At 39.1% G+C, this 24,911-nt stretch overlaps 1 protein-coding gene across 15 annotated transcripts in view; it reads left to right on the top strand.

Moving 5' to 3' along the window:
* The window catches only part of L3MBTL4 (L3MBTL histone methyl-lysine binding protein 4), a 492,784-nt gene that overhangs the window by 239,298 nt on the left and 228,575 nt on the right, over positions 1-24,911 (top strand). For 13 of the 15 annotated variants that reach the window (XM_049112901.1, XM_049112904.1, XM_049112902.1 and 10 more), the window contains 2 exons: positions 3,419-3,504; positions 6,010-6,225. In XM_049112901.1, coding sequence (XP_048968858.1) covers positions 3,419-3,504; positions 6,010-6,225 — 302 coding nt within the window. The remainder of the gene's footprint in view (positions 1-3,418; positions 3,505-6,009; positions 6,226-24,911) is intronic. The other 2 variants (XM_049112903.1, XM_025429474.3) reach the window with 2 other exon arrangements.

The following is a 24,911-nucleotide window of genomic DNA, read 5'->3' as shown; positions in this document are numbered from 1 at the left end:
CTCTTCTTGGGCTCATTGAACAGGGAACATGTACATAATACATGTTTTCCTTTTTTTGTACATACATAATGCATTTCTAGAGAGTGCTGTAGATGCAGTTATTGCTTCAGAAACATCTAAAAAATAGTCACAGGCTTTTTTTTTCACTTATTGATCCCTAGAAAAGCAAAAAAAGATTATTTCTTTTGTAGCAGCTTGCCAAATTTCTTTAGGGCCTGGAGCAGCACTAATTGCTTCCTGTCTTGGTCACGGCATGTTCATTCCTCAACCCACCACACGCTGCTTTCCTTAGTTATCATTCCAGGGAATCTGCTGCTTGGGTCCCTAGTAAGGAACCTAGAGCAGACAAGAGGGGATCCTGGTGCTGAAGGGGCAAGATGAGAGCATATTCAGAACCTATGCAGAAATGTGGAAATCCAAAATACAAGGAACGAACTTGGACAGTTATTAAAAACATGACCTACAAAAATAAATGAAATGCAGAAATAATTATTGAAACAGAAGGTATGTAACATAACTCATGTAGACAAGGACAAAAGCAAAGGAAACTCTGAGAGAGCTTTTAAAAAAAAAAATCCAGCTAAAAACATGCTTACAGAAGTTAGATAAAGCAAACCGGTTAGGAAAGTAAACGTGAATGGTTTTCAAAATCCATTTAGAAGATGTTTGAAATAGATACACCTGAAAAAAAATAGATACACCTGAAACAAAATAATTTAAAAATAAAAAAGATGGGAAAATTTTATCAAGAAAACATAAACAGAAAATAACAGGATGACACATAATTTAATTTTTAGTAAAAAGAATTTTTAAAAAAGATTTTATTTATTTATTCATGAGAGACACACAGAGAGAGGCAGAGACACAGGCAGAGGGAGAAGCAGGCTCCATGCAGGGAACCTGATGTGGGACTCGATCCTAGGTCTCCAGGGTCACACCTTGGGCTGAAGGCCGTGCTAAACCACTGAGCCACCGGGGCTGCCCAAAAAGAAGAATTTGATGCAAAGTGCAGTCAAGGTGTCCAAAGGGACATTTTTTTCTATGTTAAATAAAAAGTGCAGTTACTAGTGAACATTACATGTGCTGCTCTGTGCTGAGTAACATCAAAATATGAAGCAAAATGCCCCTTGATTCAGCAGTTTTACGCCTGGATGCATTCCAAAAGAAGTGTTTATTTCTGGTCACTAAAGAGAATGTACTAGAATGTTTGTAGCAGCACTTTCCATAGTAGCTCCCAAATCAAAACTACCCAAATGACCATCACCAATAGAATGGGTAGAGAATGGAGAAACCCTCACCCAATGGACATCTATACAGTAGTGAAAATGAATGTTATGCATACAGCAATCTACATGAACCTCATAGTCGAAGTCCTGAGCAAAATCTGTCCGCCGCAAATGAGCACATGCTGTATGATTCCATTTATACAAAGGAAAAAATGGAACAAACAGATAAAGACTCCTAACTCTGGGAAACGAACTAGGGGTGGTGGAAGGGGAGGCGGGAGGGGGGTGGGGGTGAATAGGTGACGGGCACTGAGGGGGGCACTTGACGGGATGAGCACTGGGTGTTATTTTGTATGTTGGCAAATTGAACACCAATAAAAAATTAATTTATTATTAAAAAATAAAGAGAAAATAATAATAATAATTAAAAAAACAGAGCTAATCTGAGAGGATGATAGTTTCTCTTTGCAGAGAGGGGCCAGTTGCTAGAAGGGAGCACAATGGGGAGGGGGTGTTCTGTGTTCTGGTTACATGGCTATGCTAATTTTGTGAATAATATTCAGGCTGCTTACTTGACTTGTATATTTTTCTTTAAATATATTTCGTTTTAGTAAAAAAAAAGGTAAAAAATATACTTAGTAAATCTATTTTAGTAAAACTGTATTTTTTTAATTTAGTAAAAAATTTTAGTATTTTCTTCATATTTATCTTAAAAATCAAGAAAAAATTATCAGAGAGACTAGAAAACTGTACAGAAAAACTGTTTTAGGGATGCCTGGGTGGCTCAGCAGTTAAGCATCTGCCTTTGGCTAAGGGCGTGATCCTGGGGTCCCGGGATTGAGTTCTGCATCGGGCTTCCTCATGGAGCCTGCTTCTTCCTCTGCCTATGTCTCTGCCTCTCTCTCTGTGTCTCTCATGAATAAATAAATAAAATCTTTTAAAAAAAACATTTTAGAGATTTTAGCATATTGCTTCAATAAAATTTTACTTAAATAAATAAACAGATTTTTAAATAATACAGCTCTTTACATTGAATTAATGCATAACTGATTATACCTTAAAACATATATGTATGTGTTATGTATATACTTAAAAAATATTTAACTGTTGTTCGTATATTAGGCCAATAAGAATTCCTAAAGTCCCCAAACAGGAATTGTATAAACCATGTGACATTCTGAAACTGTCATGTGATAAACTAGATACTATTATTCATATTATAAACAACTACAAAAATTAACTATTTGAGATATCTCTGAAATAAATATTTGGCCAGTGATTAAATGAAGGTGACAGTTACAGATTGTAATAATAATGAATAATTATTTTTGAGAAAATAAAAATGAGAAAAATAAGTATGTCATGAAAGTTTTTCCAGGTGTTTAAAGCTGTATTCAGTTCATAGTCTTGAATGCTTCTATTATTTAAAAAATGAAAATAAATCAGTTTTCTTTATAATTCAATTTGAAAAGTAAAAACAAACCTAGTGGAAATAGGAGTAAAGAAGTAATAAGAATAAAAGTGGCAAATGAAATAATTAGAAGAGATAAAAGAAAACAGTAGAGCTGATGGATAAATCTAGGTACTTATTCCTTTGAAGGAAAAAGAAAACAGCACAATAATAGGTAATGTAATATAATTAGGAATAAAATTTAAAAATAAAGAGAAATAAGGAACTCTATTAGAAATTTTTTAAACATAGAGTGCTTTATGACATATTATACCCATATGTATATTTTAATTGCAATTGTAAATGGCAAACCTGGGAAATTGCAATTACAGAGATGTAATTAAGAGAATAAAACCCTAATAGATGCAGATGTATGGGAGGAGTTATAAAGATTAACCAGTTCATGGTCTGAGGTCAGACAGTGATTGTTTTTTTTTGTTTTTTTTCAAACTTCTGGGTATAACCTGTCTCTGCCCAGTGTGCAGAGCACTATTTTACCTTGGCCAGCATACTTAACCTTGTTTTTTGAATGAATGAACCAGTGAATGAGTGCTCTTTTGCTTTAGTGGGGATCACATAGCCCTCTCAGAGGTTAGTAAAAAGTTCGGTAATGTATGTGAGATTCTTACCATAGGGGCTATTAAATAGTGAGCATTCAGTTCACAATGGGTCGGGTGTCTTACAGTACATGGGAATCAAAAGGTCAATGAGTAATCTTTTGATATGTATGTATATTTTTCAGGTTATCCTGATCCAGAAAATTTTTCCTGGACAGAATATCTGGAAGCTACTCAAACTAATGCTGTTCCTGCCAAAGTTTTTAAAATGGTACGTTTGTGTCTGAATACCCTCTCAACTTTAAACAATGCACATGTTGACTTCATTGGCAGTTTTAAATTATTCGGATTTTTTCTTTTCAAAGTCAAGTGTTATTCCCTAACCAATTTGCCTTGTTTTCATTTAAAACTACAAAGGAGGTGACTCTCCCCACACAAAGGTAATGATGGTCTCCCTACTTGGAAAGCACAGTAGGGACACCTGGGTGGCTCAGTGGTTGAGCGTCTGCCTTTGGCCTAGGGGTGATCCTGGAGTCCTGGGATCAAGTCCCACATCGGGCTTCTTGCATGGAGCCTGCTTCTCCCTCTGCCTTTGTCTCTCCCTCTCTCTCAATCTGTGTCACTCATGAATAAATAAATAAAATCTAAAGAAAGAAAGAAAGCAAGAAAAGCACAGTAGCCCATGCTAGCACAGCTGAAGGCACTGCATCAACTTCAGATAATAGTAGAATCCTTCACTTCTGCTTGTATTTGTCCATCACGTGGGAACTCTTGAGCTTTCGCAGTCTTGGGGTCTGTTTGAATGTCTTTGACGCCCTAATAGAATAGGTGAATCTCATGTAGCCTGTGTGTGTTCCAGTTTTATCCATCTTGAGGCAAACACTGCCTTTAGCATTTGTTAGAACACCAATTTTTATGTTCAAATTTGTACTTACACATTTATTCCAGGTTGAACTGAGCATAAATGATTTAGTAAAAGATGGTGCATTGATAGTATAGTTAGAGATATTTATGTTCTAAAATGGTTTTCAGGGATCCCTGGGTGGCGCAGCGGTTTGGCGCCTGCCTTTGGCCCAGGGCGTGATCCTGGAGACCCGGGATCGAATCCCACGTCGGGCTCCCGGTGCATGGAGCCTGCTTCTCCCTCTGCCTGTGTCTCTGCCTCTCTCTCTCTCTCTGTGAGACTATCATAAATAAATAAAAATTTATAAAAATAAATAAATAAATAAAATGGTTTTCAAATTGTTTCCTTTCAACTTGTGTGTTCCGGGCTTCCTGACTCATGTTTAATCAGAATTTTATATAGTGAGCTTCCACATATGATTCCATTTATAGAAAGTTTTCTAGGGATCAAAAGAGATTTGAAACAAAATGCTATTTCATTTTTTTTAAATTGATTATATAAGGATTTGGTAAATAAGTGTAATCGAATTAAGAAGGCTAGAAGTCCTGGAGTGCTTGAAAGGGCTTTAAGAATTGCAAAAACTCAGTAAGCAAAATACCAGCTGCTTGTATTATCTTTTTCTTTTTGTTTCTGTCAAAACTCATTGTAATTTTCCAAGAAGAAAATTACAGGAAAATAAAATTATGATTTAGTTAAAAAGGCAACTTCCAGGCTCTTAGATGGATTATTATGGATTCACCTCAAGCTATATATCTTTGGCATCTGCAATATGAAACTGTACCTTTGTTATTGAACAGTGACCTTGGGGAGAGCAGAAAGATTTTCAAGCATCAGAGACCTAATTATAGTCAGTGTACTCCATTTATTAAATGTAATAATGCATTTTGGAAGAAAATATGCTTCCACAAAAGCTGGAGAGAAACAAGCCCGGTATTGGAGAAAGATTTAACTGTGTATTACTCACATATCATGAGGATTTTATTTTCCAATTACCATTTCTAGACTTGAGAATTCAGTACACTTTTGTTTTCAATAAAGTCAGTTGAATACTTTTATGTGTAATAGCTTTCAAAGTTAAACTTTTTGCTAATCTACGAACACTGTTGGACTTGTCTTTTGACTTTGATTTTTGGTATTTAAATTTCCTTGGTGTCAATTATTTTGTAAGTTCTGGTATATTTTTTCCCATTTGGTGTGTGTGTGTGTGTGTGTGTGTGTGTGTGTGTGTGTTTCTGGGTGTCCATTATTATAGACTCTTGGCTCCTAGCATTTAAAAACTTGGAAGAAAGCTTAAATTAATACAATTTTTAACATGCTTACATTACAGATAAGTAACAAAAGCACAGGTTATGGCTTTAAATTACATTATGGTATGATTTTAAAACAGTTTAGCTGTGATAGTCATACAGCTTTTATCTATTTTAAAATTTAGATTTATAAAGGATTATGCTTATCCTTTCTAATTTTTTAGTAAATAATTTTGTGTTCTAGGTCCTATACTCCAAAACTGGGCAGCAAGAATAGTCAACAGTTTCTTAATCTATAAAGTTAATTTCAGAAAAAAATCCAAACAAATATATAAACTGTTAATAAATTAGAACTTTTCCTGAGTCTGGTGATTATTAATGAATTCATGATTTAATCTTTTTTTAGCTATCTTGAAAATGACCAGAACATTCTTTCTCCTCTCACAGGTTTTATGAAACTGGATAAAATAATATGTTTAATAAACCTTATGTGCCCTTAAACCTAAATTCCACGTATATTAATACAAGGTCTGAATGCAAAGTCAGAACAATTGCACTTTAGAAAACATGCGTGTCATTTCTGAGCCACTGGGTTTTGCAGACTTTTGTTCTTGTGATGTTTCAGCGGCCACCCCATGGTTTTCTGCCGAGCATGAGACTCGAAGCGGTGGACAGACGGAACCCCAGGCTAATTCGCGTGGCTACGGTCATAGATGTGGATGACCAGCGAGTAAAGGTACCTCCGTACTTCGAGGAGGGTGCTGCTGTCCAGGTGCAGGCCTGCCCCTCCAGCGAGGCTCTGGTTTCTTGGCACAGGGGGAGGAGAAAACTTGCACTAACGGTGTGTAGAGATTGCCAGCTGACACCTACTTGGCATAGGCAATCCTCGATTAGATACAACTAATTCTGAGAGGGATTCTAACATGCTCTTTTATGGATTTGCTGTTTAGACATTATACGTTTTTTCCTTTTTCTTTTTTTTCCCAAAGCTTCCTTTTATTGCTATTATCAGCTTTTTTGGAAATAGTCATTAAACACCTTAACAAGAACAAGTAAGTCTTTGTTTTCTACTGTTCTTTGTTCGATCAAAGAAAAAGGAATAAAAGGACTTCAGTCATGTAGCTGAAACAAAAATGCAGATTTTGAAGTTAATATTTTATGAACAGATTTCTATACTGTCCTTATTGTGAAACCTATTTTTTAAATGCACACATCTTCAAACTGAAATTTTCTTAAAATGGGAGCTTTTCATTTTTTTAGAGGAAGCTAAAAGTTGTGGTATTCAGTAAATCTACACCATATGACAGTTTAAAATTATTTTCCAAAAAAAAAAGAAAAAGAAAAAGAAAATTATTTTCCACTCACAGTTTATTTCATACTCATAAAAAATTCAAGTCAACTACTTTTAATAGGCACTATCAAGATGCGTTTAAGTTTGATATAGTTTGCTCTGATTTAAAACAAATCTTTTTTGCTATGTGTTTTACTTGAAAACCATTTCTATTTCATCTCTTAAAGAATAATCAGTACATATATTTAAGTAAAATTTAGAGATGTGTATTTCACTGTAGATTATCAAGAATTAGCTGTTTCTTTTATTCTGACAAATGAAAATAATTATGCCAAACGCTATTCAGTACTAATACATTGTAGGTATTTTCTCCCATTATCTTGTTCTTAATGTTTTATTTTAAATTGAATTTTAAGCATATTGCTCAAATTCTTACTTATCTGTGGCTCTTGACTGCTTACTCTTATAGCACTTACTCTGGGAATAACTTTTGGATATCATAATTATTTTATAAATTCAGGAGTATTTTTAAAAAGATTTTACTTACTTATTTGAGAGAGTGCAAGAGAAGGAAGGGACAAGCTGCTCCACGTGAGGCTCAATCCCACAACCCTGAGATCATGACCTGAGCTGAGACCAACAGTTGAAAGCTTAACCAGCTGAGCCACCCAGGACCCCCAAACTTCAGAAATATTTTGTCACTGAAAATCAGTTTCAGGTCTTTTTCTCTGAATTCTCATTTAACTTTCATTATAAAATTACTGCATTTGTAGGAATAATTCAATCTTAATAGTACATCAAATCTTACTTAGAATTTTAATTGACAGATTTTCTTGTGATTCATAATATACATACTGTGTTACCCATTGAATGTATTCACCGGCTTATTTATGTGATCATATTGGGTTAACACATTACCTTAAAATATTTGAAAAACTAGTTCCTAAAGTGAATTTGGTGTATTTCTTACTTACTATCTCAACATTGATCCATTTAAATCTCTGAGAATTTAGTTGATCCTTCCAATGATATATTTCATGTATCTTCTCCTTCTCCTTTCTCTTTCATGGTAATTGCCTTATCCTTTACTATAAGGAAAGAGTTGGAAAGTGGTTGGTCTCTCTGACAGGATTAGAACCTTGAGTGTTATTTCTGTGTGCAAATTGGAAGTACCTTTAGGATTTTAGGAAGAAATTAAGATGTGTTTACACAGCTGATGCTCTCTACCCTGTGATATGGTGCTTTATAAGATGTGAAATGAATTGCTTCCACATACCATTCAGTATGTTGAAATGTATCAATCCTGAAATGGACATAAATGTCTTGGGGCTTGTGGCACACTTTGGGTCTCACAAACAGTCTCTACCCCCTTGCAGCCCATTCCTGGGATGAACCCTTCTGCCACGTTCTGCACCCTCCGTTCTGCACCCTCTCCTAGTCATTGCTGCAGTTGGGTACATGCTTGTCCTGTCCCATGAAGTACAAGGGGAAAGAATGTGGGCCAGAAGTTTACAAATAGAAACAAATCACAAAGAAGATTCAGAAGTATGCCTTAAAATTCCATTCAACAGTGTTCCCGAGGAGAAAAGGGCATTGAAAATGAGCGTCAGGTGTTTCCCTCTGAATTCCTGTTTAAGGAAGTTGAAGGGAGTGGGTGAACTGTCTCTGTGATTGAAAATGCAATTGATGCTTCCCTGACCTCCTTGTTGTCCAGCACATTTCTCTATTCACTTATTAATGTGCCGACCATATTCTTCTATAGTTCGTTCATTCTTTCTTTTTTCTTTACTTGTTCTTTTCCTTCCTTCTTTTCCTTCCTTCTTTTCTTTCTTTCTTTCTTTCTTTCTTTCTTTCTTTCTTTCTTTCTTTCTTTTCTTTCTTTCTTTCTTTTTTTCTCTTCTTTCTTTCTTTCTTTTTTTCTTTTTCTTATCTTTTCTTTCTTTTCTTTCCTTGTAATTTCCTCTTTTAAAGTCTATATCCTTCCAAGACAGTTTCTATCATTGACATTGGCACATAATAGGTGCTTAATATATGTGGGAATCAATGAGTGAGTGAACGAGCGAATGGCATTGCATATACTCTGGCATCCTGGTATTTGAGTGTGTGAAATAATTGTGTTAGTCAAAAAATAGTCTTCCCTCATTCTTAATCCCTCTCCTAATTACTCTTCCATTGGAAATCCAGTTCAGCATAATGTATTAGAAAGTGACATAGGATACACTGATCTAGGTTTGAATTTCAGCTCTGACTTATTTAACTGTGTTATTAACTTGGTGGTTACTCAGTATACTTGAACTTCTCCTTATCTGTAAAGTGATGTAGTCAATAATGCCTACTTTGTTGGGTTATTGTGATCACTGAACATTCAGTGAAGTAGCATATATATAATACCCAAAAATGTGCCTGACTTTCTTTAGCACTTAAGTCGTAGCTGCTGTTATCAGCCAGTACAAATGCCCTGTCCTACTCTCCCTGGGTGCCTTTATTATCTGTGTTGATGAAGAGGCCTCATGAAAATACTTGTCATTGGTAGGTGGGAAAGGAACAAGCTCATGCTCCCTGGTGAGTTTGACTGGAATTCCTCTGGGAGTGCTTGCATCACTCTTGCATCCCTCCTTGCATCACATGCCATTGGCTGACTGTTGAGAGGAGAGTCAGCCTGTGGGACCAAAAGACCAATATCAAAGATGACGATAATGATGATGATAGCACTTAGTTTTTATCAGATGACCCTCTTATAAGGGCTTTCTATGCATTAGTGTATTCTAACAGTCACCATAGGACACAAGGTGTGATTATTAGACTCATTTTTTTAAATTGAAGTTCGATTTGCCAACATATAGTATAATACCCAGTGCTCACCCCATCAAGTGCCCTCAGTGCCCATCACCCAGTCACTGCATCCCACTGCCCACCTCCCCTTCTGCTACCCCTTGTTTGTTACTCAGAGCTGGACAGAAGAATGAAACTACACTCCCAATTTTAAACAGAGGTTTTCAACCTAGAGCTTATAATCTTCCCACTCCTTCTCCTCTTATTGTCATAAATATCCCACTTCCTAATGGGACAGCAGAAGTCTAGGGTGGGGACTGAATCCACTCCCAACCCACCCTACTTTGTCCTTTGTGCTGAGCCCCAATTGCCTGTCCTCCCTAGAGGTTTGTGTGGTAGTGCCAGCACTTCCTGGCAGAGTGCAGTAGATAGGGAAGACTAACTTTTTTTTCCTTTATGCCAGTCCCCAGATATGAAGTTGCCCTTATGTGCTTCATTAATTCTATTTTTGAGGCAGCTTTTTTGAGATATAATTCACACACCATAAAATTCACTGGTTTTGAGTATATTCCCAGAGCTGTGCAACCATTTCCACTATCTAAATTTAGAACACTGTCATCCTCTGCAAAAGAAAGTTCATACTCCCAGCAATGATTCCTCAGTCTACACCCGCTCTCAGCCCCTGGCAATCACTAATCTACTTGCTGTCTCTATGGGGTTGCCTATTCTGAACATGTCATACAAATGGAATCATGTCATATGCGATCTTTTGTACTTGGCTTATTTCATTTAGCATAATGTCTTAAAGATTTATCCGTCTTGTAGCATGTATCAATACTTATTAATTTTTATTTCTGAATAGTATCCCATTGTATGGATCTCCCACATCTTGTCTATCCATTCATCATTGATAGACATGTGGGTCGTTTCCATTTTTTGGTTATTTTGAATAATGCTACTATGAACATTTGTGTGTTTTTGTGTGGACATATGTTTTCATTTCTCTTGGGTATATCTCTAGGAGTAGAATTTCTGGATCATATGGTAACTCTTTGTTTTACATAGTGACTGCCCCATTTTACATTCTTACTAGCAGTATATGAAGGTTTTAGTTTCCCTACATCCTTACCAAAATTTGTTATCATCTGTTTTTATTTATTTTTTAATTTTAGCTAGCCAGATAGGCCTTATATGTGTAGATACAAAGAATCTAAATTATTACAGTTGACATGTGACTGCTAATAATACATTGGCCTGAAGGAGCAGGATCCAGTTACTTCCTGGTGGTTGTAGTAGAGGAAATGATAACAGTAGATGGTATCAGGCTCAGAAGTCACAGAAGTATAATCAGTGGAGTAAGAAGACCAACTTATTGAATATGGACTTTCTTCCAGATATTTAGCTAAATATGTTGTATATTTTACCTTTATCTCCACAACAACTCTTTTTTAAACTTGTATTTTTATTGAGGTATAACTGATGTGTGACACTGTTATTAGTTTCAGGTGTACAGCATAACGGTTTTTATTGATTTTAGGGGGGATCTCTCTATCTCCTGGATCTGAATGCCGGTTTCCCTTCCCAAGTTAGGGAAGTTCTCAGCTGTGATTTGTGCAAATACAGTTTCTGGACCTCTGTCCCTTTCGGCCCCTCGGGAACCCCAATTAAATGTAGATTTTTCCTTCTGAGGCTGTCATTTATTTCCCTTAACCTATCCTCATGATCTTTTGTTTTTCTCTTTTTTCCTCAGTGTCCCTCCTTGCCATCAACTTGTCTTCTATGTCACTCACTCGTTCTTCCACCTCGTTAACCCTCATCATTAGGACTTCCAGTTTGGATTGCATCTCATTCAATTGATTTTTAATTTCGGCCTGATTAGATCTAAATTCTGCAGTCATGAAGTCCCTTGAATCCTTTATGCTTTTTTCTAGAGCCACCAGTAGCTTTATAATTGTGCTTCTGAATTGGCTTTCTGACATTGAATTGTAATCCAAAGTTTGTAACTCTGTGGGAGAGAGGACTGTTTTTGATTCTTTCTTTTGAGGTGAGGTTTTCCTTCTAGTCATTTTGCTCAGTGCAGAGTGGCCAAAAACAAGTTGTACTTGATAGAAGCGCTCATTCTTCTCACTGTAGCATTCCATCTGTTCTCTCTTTAAATCTTAGACCGAATTCATAGGTTTTCAGGATGATTTGAAAGTTATCTAGGTAAGTTGGTGGGGACAGGTGACTTGGGGACCCTACCCTTCCGCCATCATGCCCCAATTCTTCAGGTGTACAGCATAGTGATGAACTATTTGTTTACACTGAGAAAGAGTCACCACAGTAGGTCTAGTTACACAAAACTCTTACACATACATTCTTTCTTCTTTATAGTTGGCATGGAGACTAAGTAATTTGACCCATATTTCCTAGTCAGGTGGCAGAACTGGCTATAAACTTAGATGTTTCTTTTTTTTTTTTTTTTAAATTTGAGTAGACTTTTTTTTTTATTTATTTATGATAGTCACAGAGAGAGAGAGAGAAAGAGGCAGAGACACAGGCAGAGGGAGAAGCAGGCTCCATGCACCGGGAGCCCGACGTGGGATTCGATACCGGGTCTCCAGGATCGCGCCCTGGGCCAAAGGCAGGCGCTAAACCGCTGCGCCACCCAGGGATCCCAACTTAGATGTTTCTAACTCCAAAGCCAATGCTCTCATTTCAGATATTACCCTGTAGCTGTGATAAGCCATGAGAACTTGAGACTATAAATTGTCAGTGTTGGTGGGGTAGAGGGCAGTAGCAGCCTGATTCAGGATTCTCTACTCTTGGTCTCTTAAGTCCACTGGCATTGGTCAAGTCAAATAGTCTGATTTTTGTACTGAAACTATTAAGTTGGTAGTGTACTGTTGAGTTACAAAGTTTTTCTTGCCATGGCAGGGTTTTAAGATGCTTGTTTTTACTTGTGTTGATTACTGTGTTTATTAATTACCATGGTTACTCTAATAAATATGTATGATGTACTCAGTGTGTATCATGTTCAATTTATAGCCAGCTATTATGTTTAATAATTATTATTTTGTTTGGTTGCACAGTGTACTCTGTTATATCTGAAAGCCCATTACTGTCACCTTATCAGGAAATGTGCATTAAATTACAGTAGATGGATGGATGCTTTTAGGAAGTTTAGCCATTATTTGGGGGAAAAATGTATTCTACAAATAAATGTAAAGGGAGAACTTAAAACAGAAATATTTGATAAATATTTGCCCTGTGGGAACTGCAGCTAAGTTGTGAAATGAATTATAAATGAATTCCAAATAGATGCTTTAGGAAGTTCTCCTGAATCATTAATAAATTGAGTGTCTTCAGCAAGTCTTTTCATATTTAATGCATTAACTGGATGTATTTGTGACATTTCCAAATGAAAAAAGAACATCATGACCAAGAGAAATTGTCATGGTAAGTTGTCTACTCGCGTGACCAGAAACTATTTTGAATTTTCGGTCAGGCCAGTAAGTTCAAAGCTTTTGTTTGAAAAAACCTGCAGGTGGATTAGTGCAAAGCAAAAGTCCAAATACAAGTCAGTGGATGTTCATTTTAATTAAGGGTTTCCTGTGCTTTTAGAAAGTTGCTTGACCCCTATGAGTCCTGGTTTAATTATCTGTCAAAAAAGGAGCAAAATTGGAATATATCATCTCTCTTGCCACTGTCTCTAGCTGGGATGCATTTTTGAAAATGGTTTTGAATTATGAGGACAGAACAAGATACTAACATTAAAAATGACTGTCCTTTGAGCTAAACTTCTAATTAATGCCCATTACAGTGTCACAGTGATTGATGACTGTCTTCATTTGGGAAGGAGACTGGGACAAATTTTAAAAATATTATGACCAATTAATGAAAAGATATTTTTTAAGAGTAGGGGAGACTGTAAATTAGTGTCAACCCTGATTTCCAGAAAGGTTTAGGCAGGTAGAATGCCCTCCCTGGTAAAGGTGTATTAGTGTAATTACACTAACAACAAACAGGGTAATAATGACACGAGTGCTGGCTAACTCGGATGTGGTGCCCACGTGCTGCTGTTGATGTGCCTCACATTGTCTTGCTCTCTTAATCCACACAGCAGCCCTTAAAGGTAGATGCAAAGAGACCAGTGTACAAAACTTAAGCCACTTACCAAGACCATCCAGCTACAGCCAGAGCTCCGAACCCACAGGGCAGCATCTCTTCCTGTAAAGGGGAGCAAGTAACTATATCAGCATTCATGGGCCTTGTGGTCTCTGCCACAACTGCTTGGTTCTGTGGTTTAGCACAAAAGCGGAGGAGTGAGCTGTGTTCCTGTAAAATCTGGTGGGCTCTGACATTTGAATTCTATATAATTTTCACATGTCATGAAATATTCTTTTGATTTCATTCAGTCATTAAAAAAATATGAAAACCATTTTTTAGCTTGTGGGATGCACAAAAAAGCTGATGGGCCCTGTTTGGCCTGGGGACTCTAATTTGCCAACTCCCATCTTAATAGATAGACCACACTGATTCAGCTATGAGGCTTACTAAGTTGGGACTTTCAGTATAGGCAGGTATATATTCTTATCTTATTTAAAAAAATATTTTTGAACCAAACCACATGTATGTTTATTTTCCAGTATAGTTTTCGATATTCAATAGAAAGAGGTAGAAGAGATGAGGCCTACCATATAATCAACTAGCTTCTAGACTTTAAATATATTTAAATATATTTCTCCTGGTATCAGTTGGTTACCATCCATTCATTTGATGATTTTCAGCATGAATGTAGTCAAGCTGATGTAAAATCTTTCACAGAGCAGGCTTCCCTGCCACTAAAATTGCATTCTCCAAGAATTGAAAGTAGAGACTTTCTTTAACGTTTTTATTAAAGTCAGTATGTGCAGAACAGAGTTGTATGCCCGATAGCATAGCAGGGAAGAACCGCCATGGTGGTGAATCGGATGTCCCACTCTGAAGCCATTGCTGGCCCTCCTTAGAAAATCCTCACCCAACCCCCATCTTACCAGCCTGACCTGCAAGATCTAATGAGATCCTGACATGTGATTATTTGGCTGGAGGCATCAGCTTAGTCATGAGCTGCATAGAATAGAAATAGAACATTTCACAGTTTTCTGCGCAGAATGCTGTCTGTGTAGAAACTTCTTAAATAAAAGATGATGATGTTGTAGCACTGGTTGTTCTTAACCCTTATTTTAGGATTATGCATTTCTTTTGAGTGTCTGAGGGATGCTACAGATTGCTCAGCTGCAAAATGCACATACCTGTGGATACAAATATGTATGTATTTTGTTTCAAGGGTTACTAGACTTTTTAGTAAGGATCTTATTTAAGACTAACAATTCTTAAAAAAAAAAAAAAGGCTAACAATTCTTAAGTTAAAAAAGGTACCCTGTTCTCTGCACTCAGTCACTTTATTCAGTGTTTTATATTTACTCAAAAAGTCTTAGACCCCTTGCCTGCTGTGGTAAGGAAGCCTCTTGTTTCGCAGATATTCAGTCAGAACGTGCAGTGTGATCTCACTGTCTTCCTTCAGAGCAAATAAGACCCTGTTGGATTTGTCTTGGCTTTGGAGGAGACATGCACACTTTCTGCTATTTTTCTGAACAGAAGTGTACTATTTCTGACCAGCGGCAGCTTTGACATTCCACATGCCCTTACTAATACTGATACTTAGCTAATTATGCTGAATATCATCTCTTCTTCTCACATTTTCCTTTATAGGCACTCTATTTTTACCACTGGAAGAATATCTATCAAAAATAAATAAGTGAGCAAAAACACCCCAGAATAAAGTGGCTAGGCAAGATGGTGAATGCATCTCCCCTCCTTGTTCCAAAACCTGTGTCATTTCTTGTGATACAAGAAAAGACAATAGACTCAGGGAAAGGAGCTGCTTCTGTGAGAACAAGTAATTCTTAAATTAGATTAATTTTTTTCCAAAACGGAGTTGTATTATTTTCCCGCTGCCTGCTGTAACAAATTGCCACAAACTTACTGGCCTAAAAGGACACAAATGCATCATATGTCTTTAGGTCAGAAGTGTTCTTAGGTTCAAACCAAGATTTCAGCAGGGATTCCTTGCCTTTTCCATTTTTCTAGGGCCACCTCTGCTCCTTGGCTCGCGTTTCCTTGCTCCATATTTGAAGCTAGCAGCATAACATCTTTAAACCTCTTCCTGATACTCCTGCCCCCCACTAATTGGGGCAGTTGTGATAACCTTGGGCCCACCAGACAACTCAGGATAATTTCCCCCATCTCAAGATCACAACTACAAATTTCAACATGTAAGGTAATGCTTTCACAGGTTTGCAGGTGTAGGACTAGGAACTGTTGTTCTGCCTACTGCAGTAGCACTGGACAAAATTAAGATGTTCATTAAAAAGAGGGAGAAGATGTGAGGCCCACTATGAAATTAAGAGCTTTTACTTACTGGAGAAACCATTCCAGGAGCTACAGGGCCTGAGATGGTATTGAGACTTGGAACTTGCCCTCACCAGCTAGTTGGGAGGTGTGGCATAAGCCATCAAGTGCTGGAAAAGTCCATTGTCAATGCAGCAAGCATTGTGAACGAAGATGCTGAGGGGCAGATGGCTTCTCCAGGAGAACAGTTTTTCTTCTCTTAAAAAAAGTATATTAACATGCCTTGTTTTATTTGCATTTCCAAACACCAAATGCCTTTATTTACTATCATGTTGAGACAAAGGAGATTTCAAATTTAATCTGTCTTAATGTGTATGAATGTGTGTGTGTGTTTGCATGCATGCATGTATATACACATTTCTTCATTTTTAAAATTGAAAGCCCCTTGGGTAGGTGGTCTATATGTGATCTGTGTTTGGGCCTGTGAGCGGAGGAATCATGGAAGGTTGCATAGCTGTAGGAGCCGTCAGAACTGTTTGGGAAACAGGTGACAGGGGTCTCCAGTTCAAGCAGTTGCTGTGAATCTTTTTTTTCTACTAAGATTTCTTAGGGGCTTGTTCCCAGCACAAGTCCTTCTATCGAGGACTTCACCCAGATGTATATGTCCTTGTGTCCTTGGCAAAAAACAGTGATGAGCCATGGCATGGTTGAGCCATGGCAACAACAGGACTGGGCCACATCCACAGGAACTATCTTTCCCAACTCCAAAGAGTCCTGGTTTTTTTTTTTTTTTTAAGATTTGTATTTATTTATTCATAAGAGACACACAGAGAGAGAGAGAGGCACAGACACAGGCAGAGGGAGAAACAGGCTCTACACAGGGAGCCTGACGCGGGACTTGATCCTATGTCTCCAGGATCACACCCTGGGCTGAAGGTGGCACTAAACCACTGAGCCCCCCCACCAGGCTGCCCCAAGAAGTTCTGTTGATCGAAAAAGAAGGGATGTGTAGATCCTGTAAACTCAGAGAATGAATTTGTATTCCAGGGTTGTTGAACCAACAGGAGATGAGTCAAAGCTGAACCAGAGATGGGATTCAGAGGTACAGGCTAGGCAGGATGACTGCCCCAGTGAGCAAGTTGATGATCTGGTAGCCAGGCTGTGTACAAACTGGAAACAGGCACAAGTTGAAAGTATTTGGGCTTCAGGGCAGAACTGGGTGTCGCATTTCAAGGGTGTAGTGCCGGGAGGGTTTTCCACAGCAGCAGAGTCTGGATCCACCATCCCCTGGAAGAGTGTTAGAAGTAGAGAATCTGGGCGTTTCCAGACCTGCTTGAGTCAGAATCCACATTTTAACAGAAGCTCCACCTGCTCTGTTCTCAAACATGAACAGAAATACTTACTTATTCACAGTCAGAGAAAGGCAGTCTGCGTGTCTTCTGCCCTAGTTTTTAATTCTCTTCTCCACATGGGTTGAGTTGGATGGTATATGTCTACTGCCCTCACAGTAAGCCAAGCATGAGTAGCTGCTTTTGGACTCTGAATTCAGCAGACATGGAGATCTGGGTGGTTCTCTGGGAAACCCTCTCACCTGTGATGCTGTTGTAGGAAAATTAAGGCTTCTAATAAACTCCTGCCAATGTCTGTTCCCTAATTTGGAGGCTTTATGTCAGAGGGCCATGAGGCTGGCACTCAGTGTTTGGCTTCCTAATATATTGATCAATATTTCCCTATCCTTTCCTTTGGGGAGAGCAGTAATTATTATTGTAGGGCTGTATAATTACATTTACCTGGTTCTTCTCTACCTCTTTGCTCCTTTTAGTCTTCTCATTGGCTTCTCTCTTTAACTTCTTGCCCAAGGTTTTGGTCCCTTTGTCTTTTCTTCTCTTTATTGGTGGTTCTGAAACCAGAGTGCATATTTAAAATGTTTAGCAGGGGGATCGGATCCCTGGGTGGCTCAGCGGTTTAGCCCCTGCCTTCGGCCCCGGGCATGATCCTAGAGTCTGGAGATCAAGTCCCCGTCGGGCTCCCTGCATGGAGCCTGCTTCTCCCTCTGCCTGTGTCTCTGGCTCTCTCTCTCTCTCTCTGTCTCTCATGAATAAATAAATAAAATCTTTTTAAAAAAATGCCCGGCAGTTTGTAAGCTTCTCAGGTGATTCTAATGCACTACCTGGCTAAGCACCTCTCCTGGGTTCCCTCTCCCTGAGTGAACTCATCCATTCCACTGATTGTCAGTACTTCTTACTAGCAACTTTCAAATTTGTATATATTGCCATGACCTCTTCCCCCAGAGCTCCAGGGTCCTATATTAACTGTTACTTGACATCTTTTATATGTTTCATGGACTCCTCAATATATAGGCCCAAACTTGTTTCTTTCTTAGGCATCCTTGAATTAATAATTGCAGCTTCCCACCATATTACTCAAGCCAGACACTAGAGAGTCATCCCTAAAATTTGCCTGTCTTGGAACAACCACATGCAGCCAACGATCATATTCTATTGATTCTAGCTCCAGATACTGTATCCCTAGTCTCCTTACTGCTTTCTGTCTTGTGACTACCACCCTACTGATGGGTTGATGTCATCTCTCATTTGGACCACTACAGTTATCTCTCAGCTGGTGTGTGCATCCACTCAAGACACTGTCAATCTGTACTAGACAAAGATGCCAGCGTGAACTTAAAAATGTAGGTTGGATCACGTCACTTCCTGCGTACACCTTTCAGTGTTTTCCTCCTATTAGATTCACGTAAAAAAGATTCAACTCTTTTAATGTGCCCCACTAATCCTGAGTACTCTTGACATCTCCAGTCTTATCCTATACCTTATTACCTTTAGATACAATTATAAAATTTAGGGGGAAACATAGAAAAATGCCAGGATTTCGCTGGTGAATTTTGACTTAAGTTTGAACAATTCTCTTTTAAGTTGAAAGTGACTCTTAACTTTACATGAACGGGTGACATATAACCTTCTCTTTTGCTTTTGAAAAATACCACAATCATTACTTGAAGAATTGGCTATATTCAAAACCCACATGGGCAATAACAGCTATTTGTGACCAACTTCTATCACTGGCAACTGGCAAAATTCATCACAGTTGATTTTAAGGTGCATCTTGATTTCAAAATCACTGAACTGTAGTACAGGGGTGGAGTAAGGGATGTGCATGGTAGAATCAGGGAAATAGGAGAAATATTTTTCCATATTTTTTTTCCAATAATGATTTTCTTTGCAAGGTTTGCACATGTGTTTTTTCTAATATATGAAAATGGACTCAATTTTGTGTGAATGTACCAAAGTTATAGATGCACAGTGAAACCCAAAGAAAATATGTTTAAAATTTGTACATATGAGTTTATATGTAGATGTTTTTAGGGCTGTTCAAAATCAGTAGGTTCTGGGATGACTTTAGAGGCTTTACATAAAGAACCTTTAGTGAAGCAGGTGTTACCACATGCCTTGTCTCTGGCATTTGTGTTTCTTTTCTAAGTGGACTATCTTCTGCTCTGGGTATTTGTAGTTGCTCACTTCACCAAGAATATGATACTCACCCAAATGGTTGCCTGTTCCCAGATTTCTGAGTGAGGCCAAATTGAACCCTGTTGCTTGAGAATAACAAAGAGCCATTCCAAGAGGTCTAACTTTAAATTTATCTCCACACATGTCCATGGGAATCCTACGTCCATTCTTTTAATTCTTCTCCATTTCCTGAATCAATTCGTGTCCCCATCTCCAGGAAGACTGTTTCCTCTGTTCTCACACCCTTCTCCCAATCTCCCTTTTGTAACCTTGCTTCTCATTCTCTGGGAAAATAGAAGAAATGCAGAATAAAATTGCTCCTATCCCCATGCCAAATCTATCGTTCTATCCATGTCTAAACACACATACTCAGAATTCCTACTTGTTGCAGTGGGAGAATTATCTGTGCTCCTGTCTAATTATCCCTGCTTCTGTAAAGCAGTTTACTGTCCTCTTACATGAATTTAATTTTCATCATAGGACTTGTGGTTATCTGACATTAGATTATGTATTTGCTTTTTTCTTTTATCATCTGTTTTGCCCCTAGATTGTAAGCTAATAGAAGAAGCCCTTTTCTCTCTTGATTACTCAGCTACTCTTGATACCCTCAGTGTCCATAGAACAATATCCAGCATTTCAGGGGTGGCAAGTAAATAACTTGATGAATGAAGGAATAAATGAATGTGAGTTGCAAATAAAAATGTACTGATAGATTGTTTACTATAGTGAGTTCCTGCTTCTTCCTTATCAAAACAAATGTGCATTAACTCTTGGCATTAACTAGATGCCCTCTACATACTCCCTCACAAAAGAGTAGCTATTTATAACATCACATGGAAAATTGGACTAATTGGTGGTTTGGTATTACTAATACCCCTTTAATAAGCAACATGGTAACTGTAAGCATGGATATAAATGATATAATATTTGAATAATTGAAGTCATGCATTATTTTCATTGTATATGATGCTTTCTTCCTTGTAATATTGACATTGTGAATCATGGCAGTTTTAACAGTATCAAAGAATCATATCCCATTATGGGGCGATTATACTAATAATACATGACAAATCATGGGACTGTGGAGTAGTAATGGATGCATAATGGATAATAAATGGTTGGGATTCTGAATAGTAATGGTTGCCAGTGATTTTCTAGTAATAATAACCTCCTTCTCTTAAAATAAATGTGACTTTAATGTCAAAACTTCCAGCCTCATGAGGGGTGCACATTGCTTTTTGAGGGCGACTCATTTCACTTGGCTTAAGCCTCTCTCTGCTTGCCAGATGACGAGGCATATTCCTGAGATAGCCAGTGCCCACATTGTCCACAGTATATCTCTGTCAGTGAGGTAGCATGGCATGTCTAATAAATAGGAAACCCCAGCCTACTAATTAATATGTCCTGGAATAAACAAAATATACATCTTCTCATTTGCTGACTATTTCACATTTGCATCCAGGATTCCTGCAGAAATAATTTTACACCACAGTGCTTTGTGCTGCCTTCAGGGAACTTGCAGCCTTGACCACTGTGATGTGCTCCCTGAAGCCCTGTTCCCCACTCCTTGCTGTCTTTGGGTTTCCATCATGACTTTTGTCACAGTTGGTTGTTTTTTACTCTGCTGGCATTACTGCCTGCCTCCTGCCTCCTAGGTGCTTGCTCTGGAGATCTTCAGCTGTCTTGAGCCCCAGGCATTGCAGTGAGACCCTAGCGTTTTGCTCTGATTGTTAATTATAATTTGTCACTCTCCATGAGCCAATTCAGTGCTAGAACAATGATTCCCTTCTGTTGAAGTTCGTTTTGTTTCCATTTCAGTGGGCCCCCAAAACTGTCTATTCAAGAATAATATCATAGAGGTTCCCTTCTGACCCCAAGTGTCCACTCCTTGTCCTTCAGATTCTCCCTTCTACTTAGGGCTGTGGGTAACATGGCCAAAACCTCCCCCTACTTCTCCCATTCCTACCATCTCATGGCAACAAGGCTTCAAGTTACTTTGTCAAGACCGTATTACCACTTGTCCAGGTGGTATAGATAGTGTTGTGGTGACTGCCAGTAGCCTCTGTATGGTGATCATGGGAACATTCGCCCTCTGCTCTCTGCAGTTGGCAGCCACTCACCACATGGGGCTGGCAACTGTAGCTGAGGAACTGAATGTTCGGTTTCAGTTAAGTTTAATTAATGTAAATGGAAATGGCCATATTAAGCAATGCTTCTCATATGGGGTGGTGCAGGCATAGGGCATTCGGTGGCAAGGAGCAGTGGTGGCCAGTGCATATCCACCTGAAGAAGCCGTTGGTAGGGCATGAGGGGCCAATTAGCAGTCCCCAGGAAGCAGATCCTGTATTGGATTTGGGATCTTGCCTATACTATCTGCATCTTTTCACCTTATGTCTGAAGGTCGGGTTTCTGCTGTCTCTTTAACACCACTAGGGAATATCACAGGCTTAGAAGATTGAACAGATTTTTTTACTCTGTTTGGAAACCAAAAATATAATTCCAACGAGAGGAAACCTACTGGTTACACAGTGGGCAAAATTAATAATTACTCAGTGATTAATTCTGAAGACTGAAAATTGTCTAAATATTTAAATTGACCTTTCTACTGGACCCTAAAATGTGTTTTCAGGGTTGTGAATATCACAACAAATAGATGCTTCCTTCCTAGACTAACAGAATATGTCTGCAGTTTAGCAATTTAATAATTAGGCTCCAGGACTAGATGTGACCTGCCTATCACTGTCAACCTTTAAATTCTTTGTCAGACAGTGGGTACCCTGTCGCCTTTGAAAAGGCAGAGAGACCTTCACTTAATCCTCCTTCCAACACATGGTCATTTCTTTTCAACTTTTACTGATTTGTAGAATTTGAGAATCCAGGCTTTTTTGGGAATGGCACTGAAGCCACTGAAGTTCCAAGCAGTTGGCTGCAAGAGAGAAACAGACCAAGGAACACAGAAGAAGAAAATAACACAATGATTTTTAGACCCAAGGTTATTAATTTATTTAAAAACATTTATTGTACAACTGGGGATCAGAGCATGACACAAGAAGCATAAATAAAGCAAAGGACTGTTTGAGACTTGCAATCTCAATAAGATTAGAATAAGTGAAGCATATTGAGAATAGTGCAAAATTCCTGGGTTTTGAAATAGTGTTTTATCTTTCCCTGATAAATACCAGAAATCTTATTATAAACAGGAAATAAATCAGATTAGCAGGTGGAGAAATGAAATACAAATGGAGCTAAAATAACTGTTTTATTAAATGTCCAGTGTGAGTGGCCACAGCCCTGCTTTGGTGCCAGGAACTCAGGTTATGTTCATGTTGTGTTCCTCACATTTCCAGTTTGAGGCTGTGTCTCTAGGAACAACATAACCTTCCATCAGTAATATAATGCCCGCAAAGAGGCTGGAGAAAAATGGAAGCACTATTTAGATTAGCTTGAGAGGCCACAGTGGCATGGGGAGAGGCAGGAGAGCAAAGAAGCAGGAGGACGGGAGAGGCACTGGAAGGAGGTGGTAGAGAAGTGCGGAGGGTGAGGTTGGCCCAGACCCGCGCTCCACTAGGCCAAACTGTGCTCTGAAGCAGCTCCCCCATCATGCACGTCCCCCAGCATCAGAGCTTTGCACTGCTGCCCTCAACTGCTTCAGAGGGTGGAGTGACCTGGAATGAATTGACACCTGTATAAATTTGGGTCTGGCAGTAACCTTAAGTCCATCCAGCTCACCAGAATAGGAGAACGACGCCAGCCTTTGCAGTATGAAGTTATGCAGGGAAAGGCCACCTGCAGAAGCCGGTGTCAGCTGCTGCAGACCCAGAAAGAGGCCTGCCTAATGCCATCAGGACTTGTTCGAGTACCTGGGCTTTCTGCACCAGCAGCAACTGTCCACAGCTATTTCAGGCCCAGTTCTCTAGGGTTATCTGTAAGTTACTCAGGGCCCTGCTTGGCCTTGGCCTTTGGTGGAACTTGTGATTTTGAAAGGATTCCTTAAGGAGTATTTGTGAAGGCTCTTCTGAGGCAAATGAGAGAAATCCAAGGCTAACCTAGCATAGGTTAAGAAAATGGGGGAGTGGAGCACCTGGGTGGCTCAACTGGTTAAGCGGCTGACGCTTGATTTCAGCTCACAAAGATCAAGCCCTGAGTCGGGCTCCATGCTCAGTGCAGAGTCTACTTAAGTTTCTCTCTCCCTCCCCACTCCTCACCCATCCTGCTTGTGCTCTCTCTAACTTAAATAAATAAATCTTTTAAAAAATGGAGTGGGGCGCCTGGGTGGCTCAGTCAGTTAAGCATCCGGATCACCCTTGATTTCAGCTCAGATCTTGGGGTCATGAGGGTACACTCCAAGTGGGGCTCATGTTCAGTGCAGAGTCTTCTAAAGATTCTCTCTCCCCCTCCTAACCTCTCCCACTAGTTCTCTCCCTCTCTCTGATCAATCAATCAATCTTAAAAAAACATGGTGGAGTGGGCTTAGGATTTACCATCTCACTGAAATGGAAAGACGTGTGTAGAACTGGTACCAAACATCTCTGAATCTGGGGTTTCAAACAACACTGTCAGTCTCTCCCTCTAGATCTCTTTCTCTAGAACTTCTTGTCTCTATCTTACAGCTCTCCTTCCTGCTGTGTGTGCTAATCCTTCCTCCAGAAAATGTGCTGTCTCCATTTAGATGTGAGGTCGCCAGCAGTGCCCCTATCACGCCATCCCAGCAGAATGACTCCCATGGCAATGGTCTTCCCTACTGTTCTAGGAGAAACGTCCCCGGAGGATTCTGATGAGGTCAGGGGCCCGCCCCCAGACATGGCACTGTGGCCAGGACATAGGGTCCTCTAATTGGCCTGTTGTTGCCCCTGTTGGGGGCTGGAAAGGAGCTGAGGCTGATGCCTGCAGTTGCCGAGGCAGAACCCTAAGGGAGTAGCTCCCTGGTCAGATTGGCTGCTGCCCATCTCTACGGCACCACTCACCCCATCAGCATCAGCAGTCCTGTCAGTCTCCACATCTTCAAGACACAGGTCTGAAGTCACAGCCATTTCTCCATCTCTGTTGGGGCACGTTTGGGCTTAATACTGAGACTCTCAGATGCTTGCAAAAGTCAGGCTTTGTGTTTAAGTCTTTGGCCCCTCCTTGAGCATTTTTCACCCAGAGAAGGGGATCAGAGTTTTATACTTAAAGACATTGGATATTTTCTTCTGCATTGATAGGCTCGTAGGACCAAATAGTTTTCTTAAAGAATACAACTTTTCTGGTGATTATTCAGAACTTGAACCTAAGACCTCAATTTTAAGAGTAAGAATTATATGCCTTCAAAGTTAGATTCCAAAGTTCTATTTAAGAGGAATTCTAGGTTAGGAACTAATTAGGATATTTCTTGCACTTGTGGGAAAAGTCGACCCATGCCAAGTTCTTAGTGAGTTTGAGTCCTTGTGCATGCCTTGGGCACTGTAGGTAGTAGTTACAGCATGATTGTGGGATATAGAAATGTGAGCGGAGAGAGGGAGCCAGGGACAGAGTGGGTCACTGCCCCGAAGTGCTCCTTGGGTGGAAGCATGCCTCCCCCTTCTCTGCTGT

This window comes from Canis lupus, chromosome 7, assembly GCF_003254725.2.
Source record: "Canis lupus dingo isolate Sandy chromosome 7, ASM325472v2, whole genome shotgun sequence".
Classification (NCBI taxonomy): domain Eukaryota; kingdom Metazoa; phylum Chordata; class Mammalia; order Carnivora; family Canidae; genus Canis; species Canis lupus.
This window is presented reverse-complemented; position numbering and strand designations above follow the sequence as displayed.